At 45.3% G+C, this 16535-nt stretch overlaps 1 protein-coding gene across 1 annotated transcript in view; it reads left to right on the plus strand.

The window, feature by feature from the left end:
- Positions 1–16535, plus strand: part of USH2A (usherin) — a gene marked incomplete at both ends in the record, with an annotated part of 391806 nt that overhangs the window by 157178 nt on the left and 218093 nt on the right. Inside the window, 3 exons of the mRNA XM_081114388.1 lie at positions 2628–2831; positions 2965–3045; positions 6073–6270. Coding sequence (XP_080970514.1) covers positions 2628–2831; positions 2965–3045; positions 6073–6270 — 483 coding nt within the window. The remainder of the gene's footprint in view (positions 1–2627; positions 2832–2964; positions 3046–6072; positions 6271–16535) is intronic.

The raw sequence follows: 16535 nt of genomic DNA on the forward strand, positions 1-16535 counted from the left end.
AATGTTGGAATCTTCCTTTGAATCAAATGCAAATTAAGTTCTCTGTGTATTGTGGATATGCTGGGCAACATACTTCGCTGGCCATGTACTAGCGCAGATCCTGGGCATTTAGCTTAGAACTGCCTGTGGGACTGTCACTGACCACTAGGTTGGAAGTGCGGGCATGACACATGATGTCACAGGTCATGCTCCCTGGAGGGGGTGGCACTGGGGGCTGAAGCCAGCCTTCCGGCCAGACCACCAGCCTGGCCTTGGACCGCCTCCTTCAGAAGGGCTCCTGGCTGAGGTGTCAGCCCAGGGTTCTGGGCCACCTTTCAACGATGTGGCGACCTGGGAGCGGGCATAGAAGTGGGAGGGTTTTTTGTTTGTTCATTTGTTTGTTTTTGATTCTCACAAAGGCAAGGAAGCAAGAAAAGGAGGCGCCCACACTGCTCCCACTCACAGACCCTCGCCCCTCTTCTTATCCTCCTGCCCCATTCAAATCCGGAAGGAAGTTGGGGAGTGTTCCTGATGGGAATACTTCTCCCGGTGCAGGTGGGAAAGAACATTTCAGACTTCATTCCCAGAACCCTCTGCTCGATCCCCAAGGATATCTTCTGAAAATGTTTGAATTCCTCAGAATGGATACAAAATGAACATAGCAGTTTGTTTTCAAATATATTTTTATTGATTTCAGAGAGAAAGAGAGAGGGGGAGATAGAAACATCAAAGATCGGCTGCCTCCTGCACACCCCACACTGGGGCTCGAGCCTGAAACTCAGGCCTGTGCCCTTGACCAGGAATCGAACCATGACCTCCTGGTTCATAGGTCCAGGCTCAGCCATTGAGCCCCACCGGCTCGGCTGGGCCTTCTTCATCTCCAGAATGAAGGCAGACTCTGTCTGCGGACATTCCCACATTTAAAATCCCATCCTGTAAATTAATTTTTAAGATATTTTTTCTTACAATTTTAAAGATTGCGCTGAATCCAACATAACAAAGTTTGCCATCTTAACTATTTTACATGCACAGTCGAGTGGCATTAGTACATTCACACTGTTGTGCGACCATCACCACCATCCACCTCCAGAATTCTTTCCGTCTTGCCAACTGAAACTGTGCCCCTTAGTAACGGGGTTTCTCATAACAGCTCAGGTGTTGGCCACAGCTGCCTTTCGTGGTCGCTGTTTGGCTGGTAGTGTGCAGAGACGTCGGGTGATTAGGCTCCGTGCCATCAGAAAATCACTGGCAAAGAAATTTGAATTCTTAGCTTGGGAATTTTCAAGCAGAAGCCTTTGTATTGAGCTTCATTGCTTTTAATTCAATTCACCCAACTACGGAGCATCTACTGTGTGTTCACGATAGACCAGCAGTATCGATCGGCCGGGCCTAAAGAAATGTGAATAATAGCAACGGCGTTTAAAAAGGAAATAGGCCCACGTAATGTGTTTGGAGAGATAATAAGACACCATAGAAACTCTGAAGAGAACAATGTGTTCATTGTTACTATGAAGTTATTTTACTGCTCAGCCTTTGCATGATGTTTTATTTCCACTCTCTGCTGAGGTGCTTTCATCTTGAAAAGAGCTAATCATGTCCTAGGGGCCTTGCGAACTTGACCGTGTTCAGTTCAGGAGTGTGTGTGTGTGTGTAGGTGCGCACAACGGCAATCTCAAAGGCAGGCTGCTCATTTCTTCTATGACCATTTTGTGCAGTTTTCTGAGCAGAGAACTGCCAAGCCTCCCTGAGCTGGTCTCTGTTTACACCCCCTAGCGTGTCACTGAAAGCAACTGCTGTCCCCCAGCCGGCTGGCTGCCCTGAAGTTTTCCAACTAAAAACCAGTGCATCCCCCTCCATTTTCTCCACGTTCTGTGGTTCAGCCTCATGGGCTTGAACTGCGTGGATGGCACATTCAGGGACACTTCTGGGTGTGGCCATTGTCAAAACAACCCTGGTCCCTGTCATGCCACCTCGAACCCCAAACTGGGACCATTTGTATGTTCACGGTGTAGAATACAGTGAAAATGGTTGAGCACAGCCGTAGCCCCTCTGTCTGTTGATTTTACAGGGACTTTGTTCTGTATCTCCGAAGCGATTAGTGAGGGATGCAGAGCAGTATCTGAGGACCCCAGTGTATTTCAAAACTCTGTTCCCCCTCCTGGTGTCCTGCATAATATCCTCAAATGGTATTTCTCCCCCAGGGATCTTGTTGAAAAATTATGCTACCTGAGATACTTATTTTTGTGGCCCTTAAACACTCACTTCTGTAGGTAACTGAATTTTTCGGAATCGCGGGCATGTGGATCCCCCCACCTCTGCCTTAATGTGCAATGAGCTAAATATCACTCCAGTAGCATCTGCACAAGGAGGAAATGTAGACCTGAAGAGTCATAGCACAGGCGTTCAGCTGAATAAAGTTCATTTGAATTATACTCATCTGCTTATATTTTTTCCCAAATAACATCAATATAAGCATTTCCTTGTGACAGTGGAGGGGGCACCAAGGGTTCCCCCAGGAGATGTGCAGGTTTAGAGATTGTATCTAACGCCCCCCCCCACCCCTCACCCAGATGCCCTGCCGAGGACAGAGAGGATGGGTGACGAGTGGCTCTCGCCCTGTGGGTGACCAGGCTCTCCCTGTTGGTCAGGTTTCGGCGGCTGCATGCGGGACGTTGCGTTTGAGCGCGGCACCGCCCTCCGCTTGGCATCTGTGTCCAGCGGCGCTGTCAGAGTCAATCTGGACGGATGCCTATCAAGTGACAGCGCCGTTAACTGCAGGGGGAACGACTCCATCCTGGTGTACCGGGGCCCGGAGCTCAGTGCCCAGGAACATGGGCTGCAGCTCTTCACAGGTAATGTGGGGGGCTCCATCTACGTGACATATCACCCACCTCCTCCCCACTCGTCCTGTTCCCTCCTGCCAGCCCCTCCCCTTGTCTGCAGGGACTAACATTTTACTTCTTCTACTTCCTCTTTCCATGTAAGAATACCTGTACCGAGTGATGGCCTCACACGAAGGGGGTTCTATCTGGAGTGACTGGAGCCGGGGGCGCACAACTGGAGCAGGTAAGTAGCTTTTCTCTCCTCCTGTCTATGTGCCCACACACGCACATACCTGTGCACCCATGTTTGCACATGTGAAGGAAAGGGAAGGCCACCACAGTCTTGGCGCAAGGAGCATGTTGCACTCTGTGGCGGAGTGTGCCTTGGTTAGTTGACGCATCTGCCTATGACTGAAGTGCTTTGCTTTTTCGGGTATTTAGTAAGTAGAGGCTGAAGCTTGACTCTTTCCTCTTCTGAAGAAGAAACATTTAATTTGTCTTAGGGATTTCACAGCCTGCATCTACAGTAATAGGCTGAGGACAGGAAGCTGTGATAGACTGGACAGGCCCCAGGAAGTGACGTCGGGATGACCACTGAGGGGGTGGCCTCCCTTTCCCAGAAGGTGACCTTGAAACCTGTGCCCTGGTTGGAAGCACCTGGGTTTGGTTCTGTCACGCCAGACGTTTGCGATGGTGCTGACTGTAGGGTCTTAGAATGGCTCTCCTGGGACAGAAATTGCTGACTGGTCTACTCTTTCTTTCAGTCGGAGTGGAGACAACTAAGAGTTAGATAGAATGCCCTAGGTCTCATCCCAGACAATGGATTTATGAGTGCGTTGAGTGTCTTACGGTGACGATCCATCTTTTTGCGTAGTGTCATCACAGCAAGGCGTTCCTCACAGAAAGTTGTGTGAGTCAGAAGCCTTCTACCCTTTTGGGTCAAGTATCTGTGAGAGAGGCAAATACATTTCCATATGATGCCACTTGACGTCTCATTGATCCTGAGCAAGTCACAGTTTATCCAAAGACACGTTTTTCACCAAGATATTCTCTCATACTTTTTTTTTACTCAACAAAGGGTGACTGACCCAGGAATCTTTTGCGGCATCTTGTCCCTCTAAAAGATGACTGTGTACTGAGATGGGCTACTAAGAATAATTTTCAAAGCTCTCTGCCTACAGATTCTCCAGAAGAAGACATCATGCCCCTTTTCCCAGGGTGATTTAAATGATCATCTATTTGTAGGGAAGACAATGAATTGAATGTTCAGAGTTAGGAGAAAGTTCTGATATAAAATATTTACTTGTTACTGGCATGTCCTCTGACCCTATTGCACACTTTTCTACTTTTTATTTTTTAATCCTCACCCAAGCATATTTTCCCATTGATTTTTAGAGAGAGTAAAAGGGAGGGGGAGAGAGAGAAACATCCATGTGAGAGAGACACATCCATTGGTTGCCTTCCACAGGCACCCCAACCAGGGCCAGGAATTTATCCGACAACCAAGGTAAATGCCCTTGACTGGAATCGAACCTGGGACCCTTCAGTTCACAGGCCAATGCTCTAACCACTGAGAAAACCACCCAGGGCCCACTTCTCTACTTTATTAACAAATACGCCATAAAGCCTCCCTTTCATCTGATTCCGGAAATCAGTATCTGGAAAGTACATCACTGAATGTAGCTCACTAGTCTCCTTTTTGAGGACCACTGAGAAAATATGCAAATAGAGCAGTGAATTTATAGCGACAGTCTGACCACCGAGTCTTTATGCCATAAATTCATATTTACAATCTGACCACAACCCTGAGCAGTGACATGCTCCCGGGGGTTGGAGAATAATTGCGCTATTTAATTATTTTGGAGTCAGTTTTGCTCTGTCCCTTATGAGAAGACCATCTGTTAGACAGCCCTGTACTTTGCCGGGCACCGCATTTCAGAACTAATAAAATCAGCATCGCTCCCGGGATCCCTCTACTTGCAGCTCGACCGTGTGGCCGGCGTGCTTTCTGTGGGCACCCAAGCTGTTTTCACGGCACAGACCCCAGCGCTTCGCCTCCGCGCTTCCTCTCAGCCTTTGTGCTCATGTTGTCTCCCCGGAAGCTGGCCTTGTTTATTGGTCTGAACGGTGAAGTCCGAGCAGGAGGCTACTGGATGGGGGAAACCCAGAGCGACCGTCCCCGACAGGGCCCCGGAGTCCAGGAGCCGCCACAGCAGGTCTCTCATCCATCATCCTGCCAGGGCTTCCTCGGGCCTTTTCTGTGTCCCCAGCGCAGTCAGCTGTGATGAAGTTTTTACTGATCAGTTCCGTGGAAACACGTGATAAATAGTTAAAGGTATAGGTTTTTAAAATTAGGAGACACAGCTTGTAAGTGAAGTTTTGCAGTTGCTTTAAAATCCCTTCTTTTGTGTTAGTGGGTGTGTGGGTGTGTGTGTTTAATATGTTTTTATTGATTTCAGAGAGGAAGGGAGAGGGAGACAGAGATAGAAACATCAATGATGAGAGAGAATCATGGATCAGCTGCCTCCTGCATGTCCCCCACTGGGGACTGAGCCCACAACCCGGGCATGTGCCCTGACCTCCTGGTTCATAGGTCGACACTGAACCAAGGAGCCACACCGGCTGGGCTGTGTTAGTGTTTTTTGATACTCTCTAGAAAACATCCCCCAAAATGATTGTGTAGAATCTCAAGGACACACACTTCTCCACCCCCTGAAATGCAATTAGGAATGCATCTGTATATCATATCTGAGAGAATTTTGATTTTTTAAAAATAATTTGAGAACAATTGAATGTAGAAAGTGAGATCAGACATCCCAGTAAAATATCATCACATTTGTGATAATTTTTGGCTAATCCACTGAAGATATAAAAGTGTCAAACTGCTGTGTATAATAACACTCTTAATTACCTCGCTTCAAAGGGGGACATCGTTCCATTGTTTGAACTTGTTACCTGCCCACCATCCACCTCCTCCCTTATGAGTGATGTTTGAAACATGTCGGCTCCATTAAATGTTTGGGGAAAGCCTGGACCAGACTCGAAAGCATGTTATGTCGATGGAGTTTTGATGGTTTTGAAATATCGCTTAAGCCGAATGGCTCAAGATGTGCAGTCATATTAAATCAGTGCTGAAAAGTTACAACTCTAATAAATTGTATTTATGCTAATGGTCGAACCTGATTTACTGCAGCCATTAAAAGTGAAGAATGGGGCAGCAGTCTCCTCAGCTCGGCCATTTCCTCTTATTTTCTCTCTCACTCGTCCGCAGCTCCACGCAGCATGCCAGCCCCCTCCAGAGTCCGCAGCATAAACGGATCGAGCGTGGAAGTGGCCTGGGATGAACCTGTGGAGGTCAGAGGTGTGATTGAGAAGTACATCCTGAGAGCCTGCCCTGAGGGTGGCGGGCCCGGCCCACCCCACACCCCCTGTGTCACGTCTGAGCTTGTGCATACCAGCAACCTCACAGGTAGAGGCGACTCCTCAAGGGAATAAACCTTATTCATTTGCTTTTTGTTTGAATTTAAGTAAAAGCATTCTTTAAGGTTTCTTTCCTCCAAAAGCATTAATTACTCATCTATATGTGCCTGCTTAAAAACAGGAACCAGCCTGGCTGACGTGGCTCAGTGTTTGAGTGTCCACCTATGAACCAGGAGGTCAAGGAGGTCAAGGTTATGGGCTAGAACTTCAATAGGGGTGGGCAGGAGGCAGCCAATGGATGATTCTCTCTCATCATTGATGTTTCTCTGTCTTCTTCTTCTCCCTTCCTCTCTGAAATCAATTAAAAAACACATAAAAATTAAAAATAATAGTCGTTAAACAACAAAACAACCATCTAATGAGATGGAAGCCTGCATCCATTTGAGGTGAAAAGAGTCATCATGAGCTTTTGTGCATAGCTTCAGTGCAAGGCTGCCATTCTCTGTCCCCAGGAGATTAGGTCAAAGGTGTCTAGAGCTCTTAAAGCTCTTCAGACATCTTCTAGGGATCCTGCATGTTCATACAGCACCAGCAGACCTACCTCACCACGCAAAAAATGCACTCTCTGGGACCAGCCCAAGTTCATGGCACCATTATTTATTGTAAAATTGCTGATTAAACCTAATTATGTCCGGGTACAGGAGGATCAGAGTGCCAGCAGTTTGGTGGGCGCCCCGGTGAATCAATTTCTCATGGGGCCACGCAGACCGATGGGAGTGGATTAGACTCATGGACATCACACACATGTCCCGGACTCAAATCCGTGCACACGTGTGATAAGAGCAGCTTACAGCTTCATGAAGTGTTACAGCACCTTAAATAGAAAGTCAGAATAAGTCTTTGACCCAAAAAAAAGGAAAATACTTCATAAATATGATAGAAATAAAAACACATGTTTTCCTCTGTCAAGGAATTTATAACTTGAAAAATCATATGGATTTTGGAGTGGCCGTAATGATCTTGTCAGGGGGCTATTGGTCAGCCCCCTTGAGCCCTTACTTCCTTTTTTAGACTCTTTAGCCTCTACAGCTCAAATATAACAACAGTTTCTTTTTCATCTATTTTTACTTCCTTTGTTTTTATTTTTACCACCTGATAAAAGCCCACCCTGAGTTAGTCCACAGTTTGACTTTGCCCGATGGGCACGTTGTAGCTAAAGGGGCTGGAAAAATACACACATATACACACACACACACACATACACACACACACATACACACACAAACACACACACACACACAGTTTATCACTAAAAATTCTCAGCCTGCATTTTCCAAACGGGCACTCGGTCATGACGCCAGTCCTATCACATTTCTAAAATAAGCTCCTTCTCCTGGCCTCCTCATTAAATATTTTATATTTTTCCAAACTATCTAAATGCTAGCCTTGCTTTCTCACCCAGCTCGGTGGATATTTATATCAAACCATCTTAAACACCAGAGGAGAAACCGAATCTATCACATGGGCTTTCTTACTTTCTTATAACCAAGTAGATGCATCAGTTGCATTTTTCTGACCGATAAGGTGGTTATTGGGGTTTAAAGGAATCAACACTTGAAAAATAATTCTCACTATAGAATCGGTATTAGCCATCACCGTTATTTTCGTTTTTATTTTTTACTTGTCTCTTGCCTGTGTGATCTCAGGGGAATTTACAAACATATCCCCAGACCAGAGTCTTCTCATATATAGAATAGGGGTAGAAACCTTTTTTATGTTTTATAATTGTTGTAAAGATAAAAAATGAATTTCCTACATAAAGTATTTTGCTCAGAGATAAGCACTTAGTAAGTGGCCAGGGAATTAATTGTCTTTATGCTCTTTAGTCTCTGGATTCTAGGTTATTGCCTCATAATTGTTTCCCTTTCATTTTCCTGATTTTTGCAGAGTTGGTTCTACTCCGAGCCTTTTGAGATCATTTTTAAAGTTTTTTTGTGTGTGATTCTTTTATATAATTTACATTTGTTCCTCATGTCACCAGCTTGCCTCCCTCGCAACAGTCTCAGTGTTTTTCTCTTTTGTTTGACATTTACCATCTCTCTCTCATTTAATCGATTCCAAGTTCTTTTTTTTCTTGTAAAATCCTTTTTATAATCTTTATTGTTGACAGTATTACACATGTCCCCTTTATTCCCCCATTGACCTCTTCCAGCCCGCCCCTGCCCCCAGGCCTAGGCCTTCTCCACCCTGTTGTCTCTGTCCTTGGGTTATGCATATATGCATGCAAGTTCTTTGGTTGATCTCATTCCACCCACCCGCTCTCCCCACCTTCCCTCTGAGGTTAGAAAGTCCTTTCCAGGCTTGTGTTCGGCCTTGTGACTAAGAACAAGTGTAGAATCTATTCTTAGCACATTCCAAGTTCTTGTAGATCTTTGCATAGCATGGAACTGATGAGGAGGAAACAGGTTTCTTGACTTATCTCCTCCCAGAGCACCATAGTGGGGTCTAAAGGCAACCCCCCAAGTTTGGCTAAATGCAGCCCAGCCCCTAATTATAGCAGTCAGTTCCCCATCCCTAAACTTGTCTTTAGATTGGTGTTCACTCAAGAAAATGAAATCATTTTCAGATTAATTGACGGGATATCTAGTGGTTAATAAGAACCTTTGCTGGGATTAGGATGGGGTCCACAGATAAATTTGTGTTGGCCTCAGTGTAATCTGTAAGCCTCAACTTCTGTCTTCTCAGTATTTCGAGAAGGAGGGTGCTGAGAGCTCATGGACGTTCCACTTGCTCTGGGCTCTCCTTCAAGTCAGGTGTCCATTGGCCTGTGTTTCATGTCCTGCCATGTGTGTATAAACCTTGGGTCATTACACTGGGGTTCTTACATGACAGTACTCAACCAGGTGCAAACTAAGCCGTGCCGGGAGCTTTACAAATGCTGGCCCCCGGGCACCGCCTGGGGCGGCCTCAGGGTTTGGTCTGGAGTGCAGCCTGGGTGCTGGTAGGTGGGTATTTTCTCAGTGTCTGTGGGTCACGCGGTAAAGCCAGGTCCAGGTCCCTGGGCCAGGCAGGCAGAGTCTGACCATTGCCCAGAAATTCTCATAACAGCTTCCACCTCCACCTGAAACTTGAAAATGTAGGACAAGAAAATGTTAACCATCTATAGAAAAATGATTAAGAGTAAAAGTAGCTACCTAAAATCAGCAAAGGAAAATATTAGTCCTGTAAATAGACCAAAATTAAGTGAAATGGGTTATTGAAAAGAAATAGGAAATGATGGTCAGGCTTACAAAATGCAGAAGGCAAACGGAGTGGCGGGGGGATGAATATGAGGGAAGGCAACTGGGAGAAGAGTGAGACGGAATATTTACCACTAATGAATTTGGCTACGGGAGGATTAAATGAGATAAATCCCAGAAGCATGGAGAGTCCAAGGGTTAACAGCCCCACTCAAGAGCAAATGGGCCCCTGTGGGCCGCAGGGGCCAGCTGCCCTGCCCTCCCAAGGCCAGGGTTCAGAGCAGGGCGCGCTTGAAGTTCATTTCCTCGCTGGTGCCCCAGGGCAAAAAGCCCGGCAGTCACCACGCCTGTGTATCCTCAGACTTCTCGCAAAGGCCTCCAATTAACAGCGTGGCTCAGAGGATTCTCCCTGCAGCCCTGTTAACACGGGAAGCTGCTGCCCTGGGAGACAGCCCTGGCGTTTTCTGCTCAGAAAGTGACTTCTCAGTTGCATTTGAGATGATGTGAAGAATGAGTGGATTCAACAATGTGCACGGACACAATTATTTCCTTTTCTTTCATTTTTTAATTTTTATTTTTTTAATCTTTATTGTTGAAAGTATTACATGTCTCATCTCCCTTTTTCACCCATTGACCCCTTCTAGCCCAACCCCGCCTCCCTCCCCAGGCCTTCACCACCCTATTGTCTGTGCCCATGGGTTATGCATATATGCATACAAGTTCTTGGGTTGATCACTTCCCACCCACCCTCCCCTGACTATAATTATTTCTTTTTATTTTTTTCTTAAGGTGTTTAAACATATATACTTCATTATCAACATAATTTGTAGTGCTAGGGATATAATTGGTACATAGAAGATATTTTCTCATTACATTAAGGTAAAGTCTAGGAGTTATATTTCTTTCGCAAATAGAATCATAGATGATAGTATGTATTATTCACTATAGTTTCATAGAAGAATCAATAATAGTCTTTCAGATAACCCAGATACTAGTAAATCTAAATATAAGTAGAAATGAAAGACATTTTAACTTATTATTAAGACAGCTTTTGCTTAGACAACTGGCTCAGTCTTCATTTGCAGTAGAGGCTAGTCTACCTGAAGCAAGTGGGTGACATACTGAAAAGGTGTCTCTCCCTTTTCTCTCTCTTGCACAGCTAGTAGTATAATTCCCAACTCTCTTGCTCATGAGGAGATTCCTGAGTTGCTTAAAAATGCAGATTCTTGGGTTCTACACGGGAGACTCTGCATACTTGGGCTAGGTTTACTGAAACCTGCCTTTTACCAAGTGTCCTCCTGCAGATGGTCCAGGGACCACATGCTGCAAACTTCTGGGGAGGGAGCTACGGCCAGCTGAGAGGGACCCTGTCCCTGCTGGGCTGATTGTCCGGCTTCATGTGTTCCTGCCCCTGGCTCCTAGCATGAGCTCTGTGAGCAGAACCTGCTAAGACAGTGGAGACCGAGGCAGTGTCAGCAGGGCCTCTGCTGTGATGGATAGCTCTTCTGGAAGGAGGGGAGAACTATTTGGGTTCTTGTCAACTGCAGATTCTGATGCCGGGACTGGGGATGTGACATGAGAACCCACCCCCCTTCACTGTGATTCCCAGTAACAAGGCTCACTACTTATATAGGAAATGAAAAGTGTCCTTTATAGGTGATTTTTGCCTTATGCCTGACTTGGGAACTTAACCTCAGTGATGAGTCCATCCATAACTAAGATCCTGCTCATTCTGTGTATGTATACGTATACATACATGTATATGTTATATACAAATTATGTGAATGTACTATGATTATATTTACTCGAGAAGCCTGCAGAGAGATGATTATAATACAAGCTTTGATGCCAGGTATGTTGTTGTTCTGTTCAACTGAGAATTCCTACTCCACAGTTAAGACTGCCTGTGCTATGGCCACTCTTTGTGCATCTGAGTTATTTCCTTCTTAGACAGTAAGCTCCTGGAAGGCAATAAGTTTTGCATTCATTTTAAGTCTTGTTCATTTCCTTGCTCAAGATAGCTGATCAGTACACTTTCACTGAAGGAACAAATGCAGCTTTCTGTCGCTAACCCTATAGTTAAAGGAATGTTAATACAGTATTACTCTATCCTGCCGCCTTGAGTATTGGGTTACTCTTTCTTACTAAAGTGTCAGCAATGCTGTAGTTCCCTAATTCTTTTTTATTTTTATTGATTTCAGAGAGGAAGGGAGAGGGATGAGAGAGAATCATTGATTGGCTGCCCCCTGCACTCCCCCTACCGGGGATCTAGCCCACACCCAGGCATGTGCCCTTGACTGGAATTGAACCATGACTTCCTGGCTCATAGTTTGACAATCAACAACTGAGCCACACCCTAGTTGGGCTGTACTTCTTTAATTTTATGAAATAATATACAGAGCAATCACAACTTAATCATATATTTCTAACTCAGTATGTATATTCCCAAAGGAAAAACAGTGTTGATAAGCTGAATAGAATCTAAATATTAGTTTTAAAACTTAAATCTCATCAGGGAACTGAACCTCAGTATATTTGTAATTAAAACCAATGGAAGCCAGTGTTGCTGCAATGATGATAATTACACAGAGCAAAATATATTCATTTATTAAAAACAAAAACATTATGTACTGTGTTTCAACCAAGTGCTGGATCCTGCCTTTGCAATCTTTTTGTTGTTGCTGCTGCTATTTCTCTTTTATTGTGGTAAAATACACATAATAAACACACTGCTTTTACATCACCAAAATATAGTCCAAGAACTCCCACCAAGTATAATGTTATGTAAAAGATGAAAAGTTTTTTGTGGGAAAAAAATAGAATGGATGAGTTTTTCATTTTCAGTTAATTTCACCTGAGAGACAGAGAACCCGAAATAACAGTGACTTAATAAGCAAGATTAAGTTTTTCTCTCTCTGGTGACGGACGTCCAGTTAGTCAATGTCGGGTGGGCTGTTCACAGTGCCAGGGACACATGCGTTTCCTCTTTCCGGCATGACACCCGTAGGGACAGGGCTGCTGCCTCCTGGTCCCAGGCAGCTGCTCGAGCTCAGCCGTGCAGCCTGGGTTCCTCGCAGCGGAAAGGAGGAATGGTTGAAGGAAGACGGGCACATTCCCAGGGAAGGCATTTCAGAAATGGGTCCTTCACCTCTGGTGACATTCTGTGGCCAGAACACAGCCACATGGCTGTGCCTCGCTGCAGGACGTGCTGGGAAACGCACTTCCTCCAGGGGGCCACCTCCCCGGCTTTAAAAAGTACGTCTTCTATTGTGAGGAAGAAGAGGATATAAAAGAGGGTGTTTAGTGGTCGCTGCCACAACCTGCAGACATCACAAGTAAATTTCAAGAATTCATTTTGATGATAGTATATTAAAAAAAATGAATTGCGAGCGTCTGCCATTTCCATAGTACTTCATAAATTAATATTACATATTTGTAGTTTATTACAAACTCTTTCAATGTAAATCGTGAAAGAAATGGGTCTGAGAAAATTCACAGGAACAAAAATATGGCCTGTGACATAAATAGTAAAAATAGAGATGATGTAATGGCCTGCTTAGCTAATGCGGAAGAATCTCATTAGGTAATGCAGTGTTGATGAGTTAATAGCTTTGTCTAAGTCTCCCGAATACCTAATGAGCCTGAGCTACTTGTACATTGTGAAATCTTCAGACAGAGCTTTTTGCGGGTTATATGTTTTTTATTTTATGCTGTAGTAATTTGTAGAGAAGGATATAGATTTCTTTTTGATGACAGGTTGTGCCAGAAATGATGGTAATACATAAATCTTGCTGTATAGTGATCTTCAACTAGGCATGTCTATAGTATTTGATGTAAATACTTCAAGGATCAGATTTGATTAAAGAAAAGGAACAGCCCAGGCCGTGTGGCTAAGTAGTTAGATCATCGGCCCATGCACTGAAGGGTTACGGGTTTGATTCCCAGTCAAGGGCACATACCTTGGTTACAAGTTCAAACCCAAGTCCCATTTGGGGTGCGTGCGGGAGACAACCCATTGATGTGTCTCTCTCACATTGATGTGTCTCTCTCACATTGATGTGTCTCTCTCACATTGATGTGTCTCTCTCACATTGATGTGTCTCTCTCACATTGATGTGTCTCTCTCCCTCCCTCCCTTTCATTCTCTCTCAAAATCAACGGGAAAAATACCATCCAGTGAGTATTAACCAAAAAAAGGGGGGGGGGGTGACTCCAAATTTTCTGTTTTCTAACTTTCATGACCTTTTTATATTTTGTATTTGGAACAAGGTAAAAATGTTACATACATAATATATAAAAGCCCAATGTTATAGTAAACAGCAACACACATACACTGATATAACAAGCACTTCTTATGAATCAGTTGCTCTGTAAGGGAATATTATAGGTGCAAATGCTTGCTCACCTGGGGGATAAGCATGTTCCTTTCTGTTTGTGCATAGTAGGTCTCAGCATTAAACGTGGATCTTTGAGCCCAATTTTAAGGTGGATTTTAAGTGAAATACATGCCCAGAAAAGGATGCTATTATTTTCAGTCATGCTTCTTGCGCCAGTCTTCTTCCTTCTCATAGAGCGGGGTCTTAGGTCAGTGGCAAGGCGGTGACCTTGGAGTCAGGAGGCAGGTTCTCCTCTCAGCTCTGCTGCTGGCCTTGAGCGACCGAGTTCCCACTCTGCCCACCCATCAGCATCCCCTTGGGGCGGGGACCTAGGGCCCGAGCAGTGAGGATGACGCAGGTTCTTTGCTTTCCTCTGTCTCCTTGCCCGCCTCCCTGCACATGGAGTCCTGTCTTTTCTTGGAGCGCCCTAGTGACTTCAGTGTCCACCCTTTAAGTTCGATAAAGAGTTAACACGAGTGGGTACCTCAGACCTATTGCAGAATTAGAAGGACAGGGACAGACAATGCAGTTCCTACCACAAAGGCACGGATTACAAATCTGAGGTTAAATGTCAGCCCACTAAGAGAATCTTTTTTAAAAAAGTATGTTTTATTGATTTTTTTTTTCAGAGAGGAGGGGAGAGGGATAGAGAGTTAGAAACATCAATGAGAGAGAAACATTGATCAGCTGCCTCCTGCACACCTCCTACTGGGGATGTGCCCGCAACCAAGGTACATGCCCTTGACCGGAATCGAACCTGGGACCCTTCAGTCCACAGGCCAAAGCTCTATCCACTGAGCCAAACCGGTTAGGGCCCACTAAGAGAATCTTAACTGGATAATGCTTTGAGGTCAATAAAAATCATTGTTTGAATCATTCTTTAAGCTGGGGTTGGACCCTGTATTATACAAAGAAAATAAAAGAGTAAGGCAAATTTTTTCTTATTTGTAAGTAACAAAATCTGTTTAGCCTGTGATTCAAGGTACATGATTTGCTTCACTCCTTACTAGAATATTTAAAGGTCACAAAGTCCATTTGAAGTAAATAAAATGTAAAAAAAAAAAAAAAAAAAAAAGTTTTTTGAGTTTTTAAAAAAATTGCCTTAGGTTTAGGGAGAGTGCTTTTGTGTGTTCCACCTTTTGGTTAAAATGAAAATTGACCTTCGTTTTCTAAATATTAGGGATCCTAATTTTCATTTTAAAACAGTACCGAAACCACAAGGGGAAAAACAAAACCATTCACAGATGCCAGCTTCCTGGGCCGCTGAGAACCAGAGGAGAAGCAACCTGGGTGTGTTTCCCCGCCTCTGCTAGACCGTTAAATTTTCATCCATATTTAACAAATGTCGTTACTCAGTTTCATGGGGTCACTGTGTCAAAATGTCTGTGTTAGAACTTTAATTTATCTCCCGAGCTTCCTTGAAGTGGGCAGGAAGCGTGGCACCCTGGATTGATTTACTCTTTAATCCCCACCCTGGAGGGGTGTGCCGCTCCGAACTTCTTCGGAGATGTGTTCTTAAAAATTAGAATCTGCCAGCTCCTGCTCTTCAGCTCTCCTCCCTCCCACCCCCCCCCCCCCCCCCCCAGCTGGTTGTCTTTCCAAAAGTGGGCTCTTGGCGTTCTGTCTCCCGGTGGCAGCGGCCGCTCCTCTGGGGGTGCCCTCCACCAGATGGCCCTCTTCATAAATGCTCACCTCACCTTCTTGATTCAAATGTGAAATGCCAGCAAATAAAGAGGAGCATTGTGTTCTGATGGGTTCTCTGGAGATGGAGCGGGGCCCTGGGGAGAGGAAGCCAGAAACAGCTTTTCTGTTTGCTGTGATTGCTCCTAATTACCACCGGCCAGTAGCTAGAAGACAGTGTTTAGATATTATAACACTTCAAGGCATGGAGGGGTAAAGGGAAGGAGGGAGGGAGGGAGGGAGGGAGGGAGGGAGGGAGAGAGAGAGAGAGAGAGAGAGAGAGAGAGAGAGAGAGAGAGAGAGAGAGAAACACAAACTCTCCACATTATTGCAGATGCCTCTGAGGACATAGAAATACTCCTGGCTTGTTGGAGTCCATTTGGAATATTGCACGTGGTCTTTGTGAGGCTGCCCCAGCCCCTGGCCCCGGGGTAGGCGCTGGCCGCGTGCGGCTCTCCCCGTCAGACTAAAGGTGCGAGGGAAATGAGCGCGTAAGGAGAACAGAGCAGCCAGCTCTCTAATTGAATTAAAAGCTGGTGACATCAGTGCAGACACCTGTCCAATTACCGACAGGCCAAGGTGTTTACCGTTGCCATACAAGCCATTCGGAGATGACAGGAGTCTTTCCGCCCACAGATTAGCATAATGAAGGAGAACAGATTACAGTGGATGCCGGCCAGACACCCGGGGTGGCAGCTGGGGGTGGGCTGGGGGAGGGCGGGGGGCGGGGCCTGCTCTGAAGGGTGTAAATAGAAAGAGACCCTGCTTCTTGTCCCAGTGCCTTTGGCTTTTTTAAAAAAGGGGCCATTTTGCAGTTGTCTCATGCCGCGTCTCCAGAGCATTTAAACTTGTCTTCGTTGAGTCGGAGGAGTTCATGATCATGTCTCCACGTCCAGGCTGGCTCCTGGGTGGTCTTCCTGCCCCCACCCAAACACACACACAGTCAGAGGCACCAAAGCCCCCATGGCTCCTGTCGGCTCCTGGGCCACTTTCCCAGGCCGTCCAGCTGCCTCCAGTTA

This window comes from Myotis nattereri (genome assembly GCF_964212035.1).
Source record: "Myotis nattereri genome assembly, chromosome: 20".
NCBI classification, from domain to species: Eukaryota; Metazoa; Chordata; class Mammalia; order Chiroptera; family Vespertilionidae; genus Myotis; species Myotis nattereri.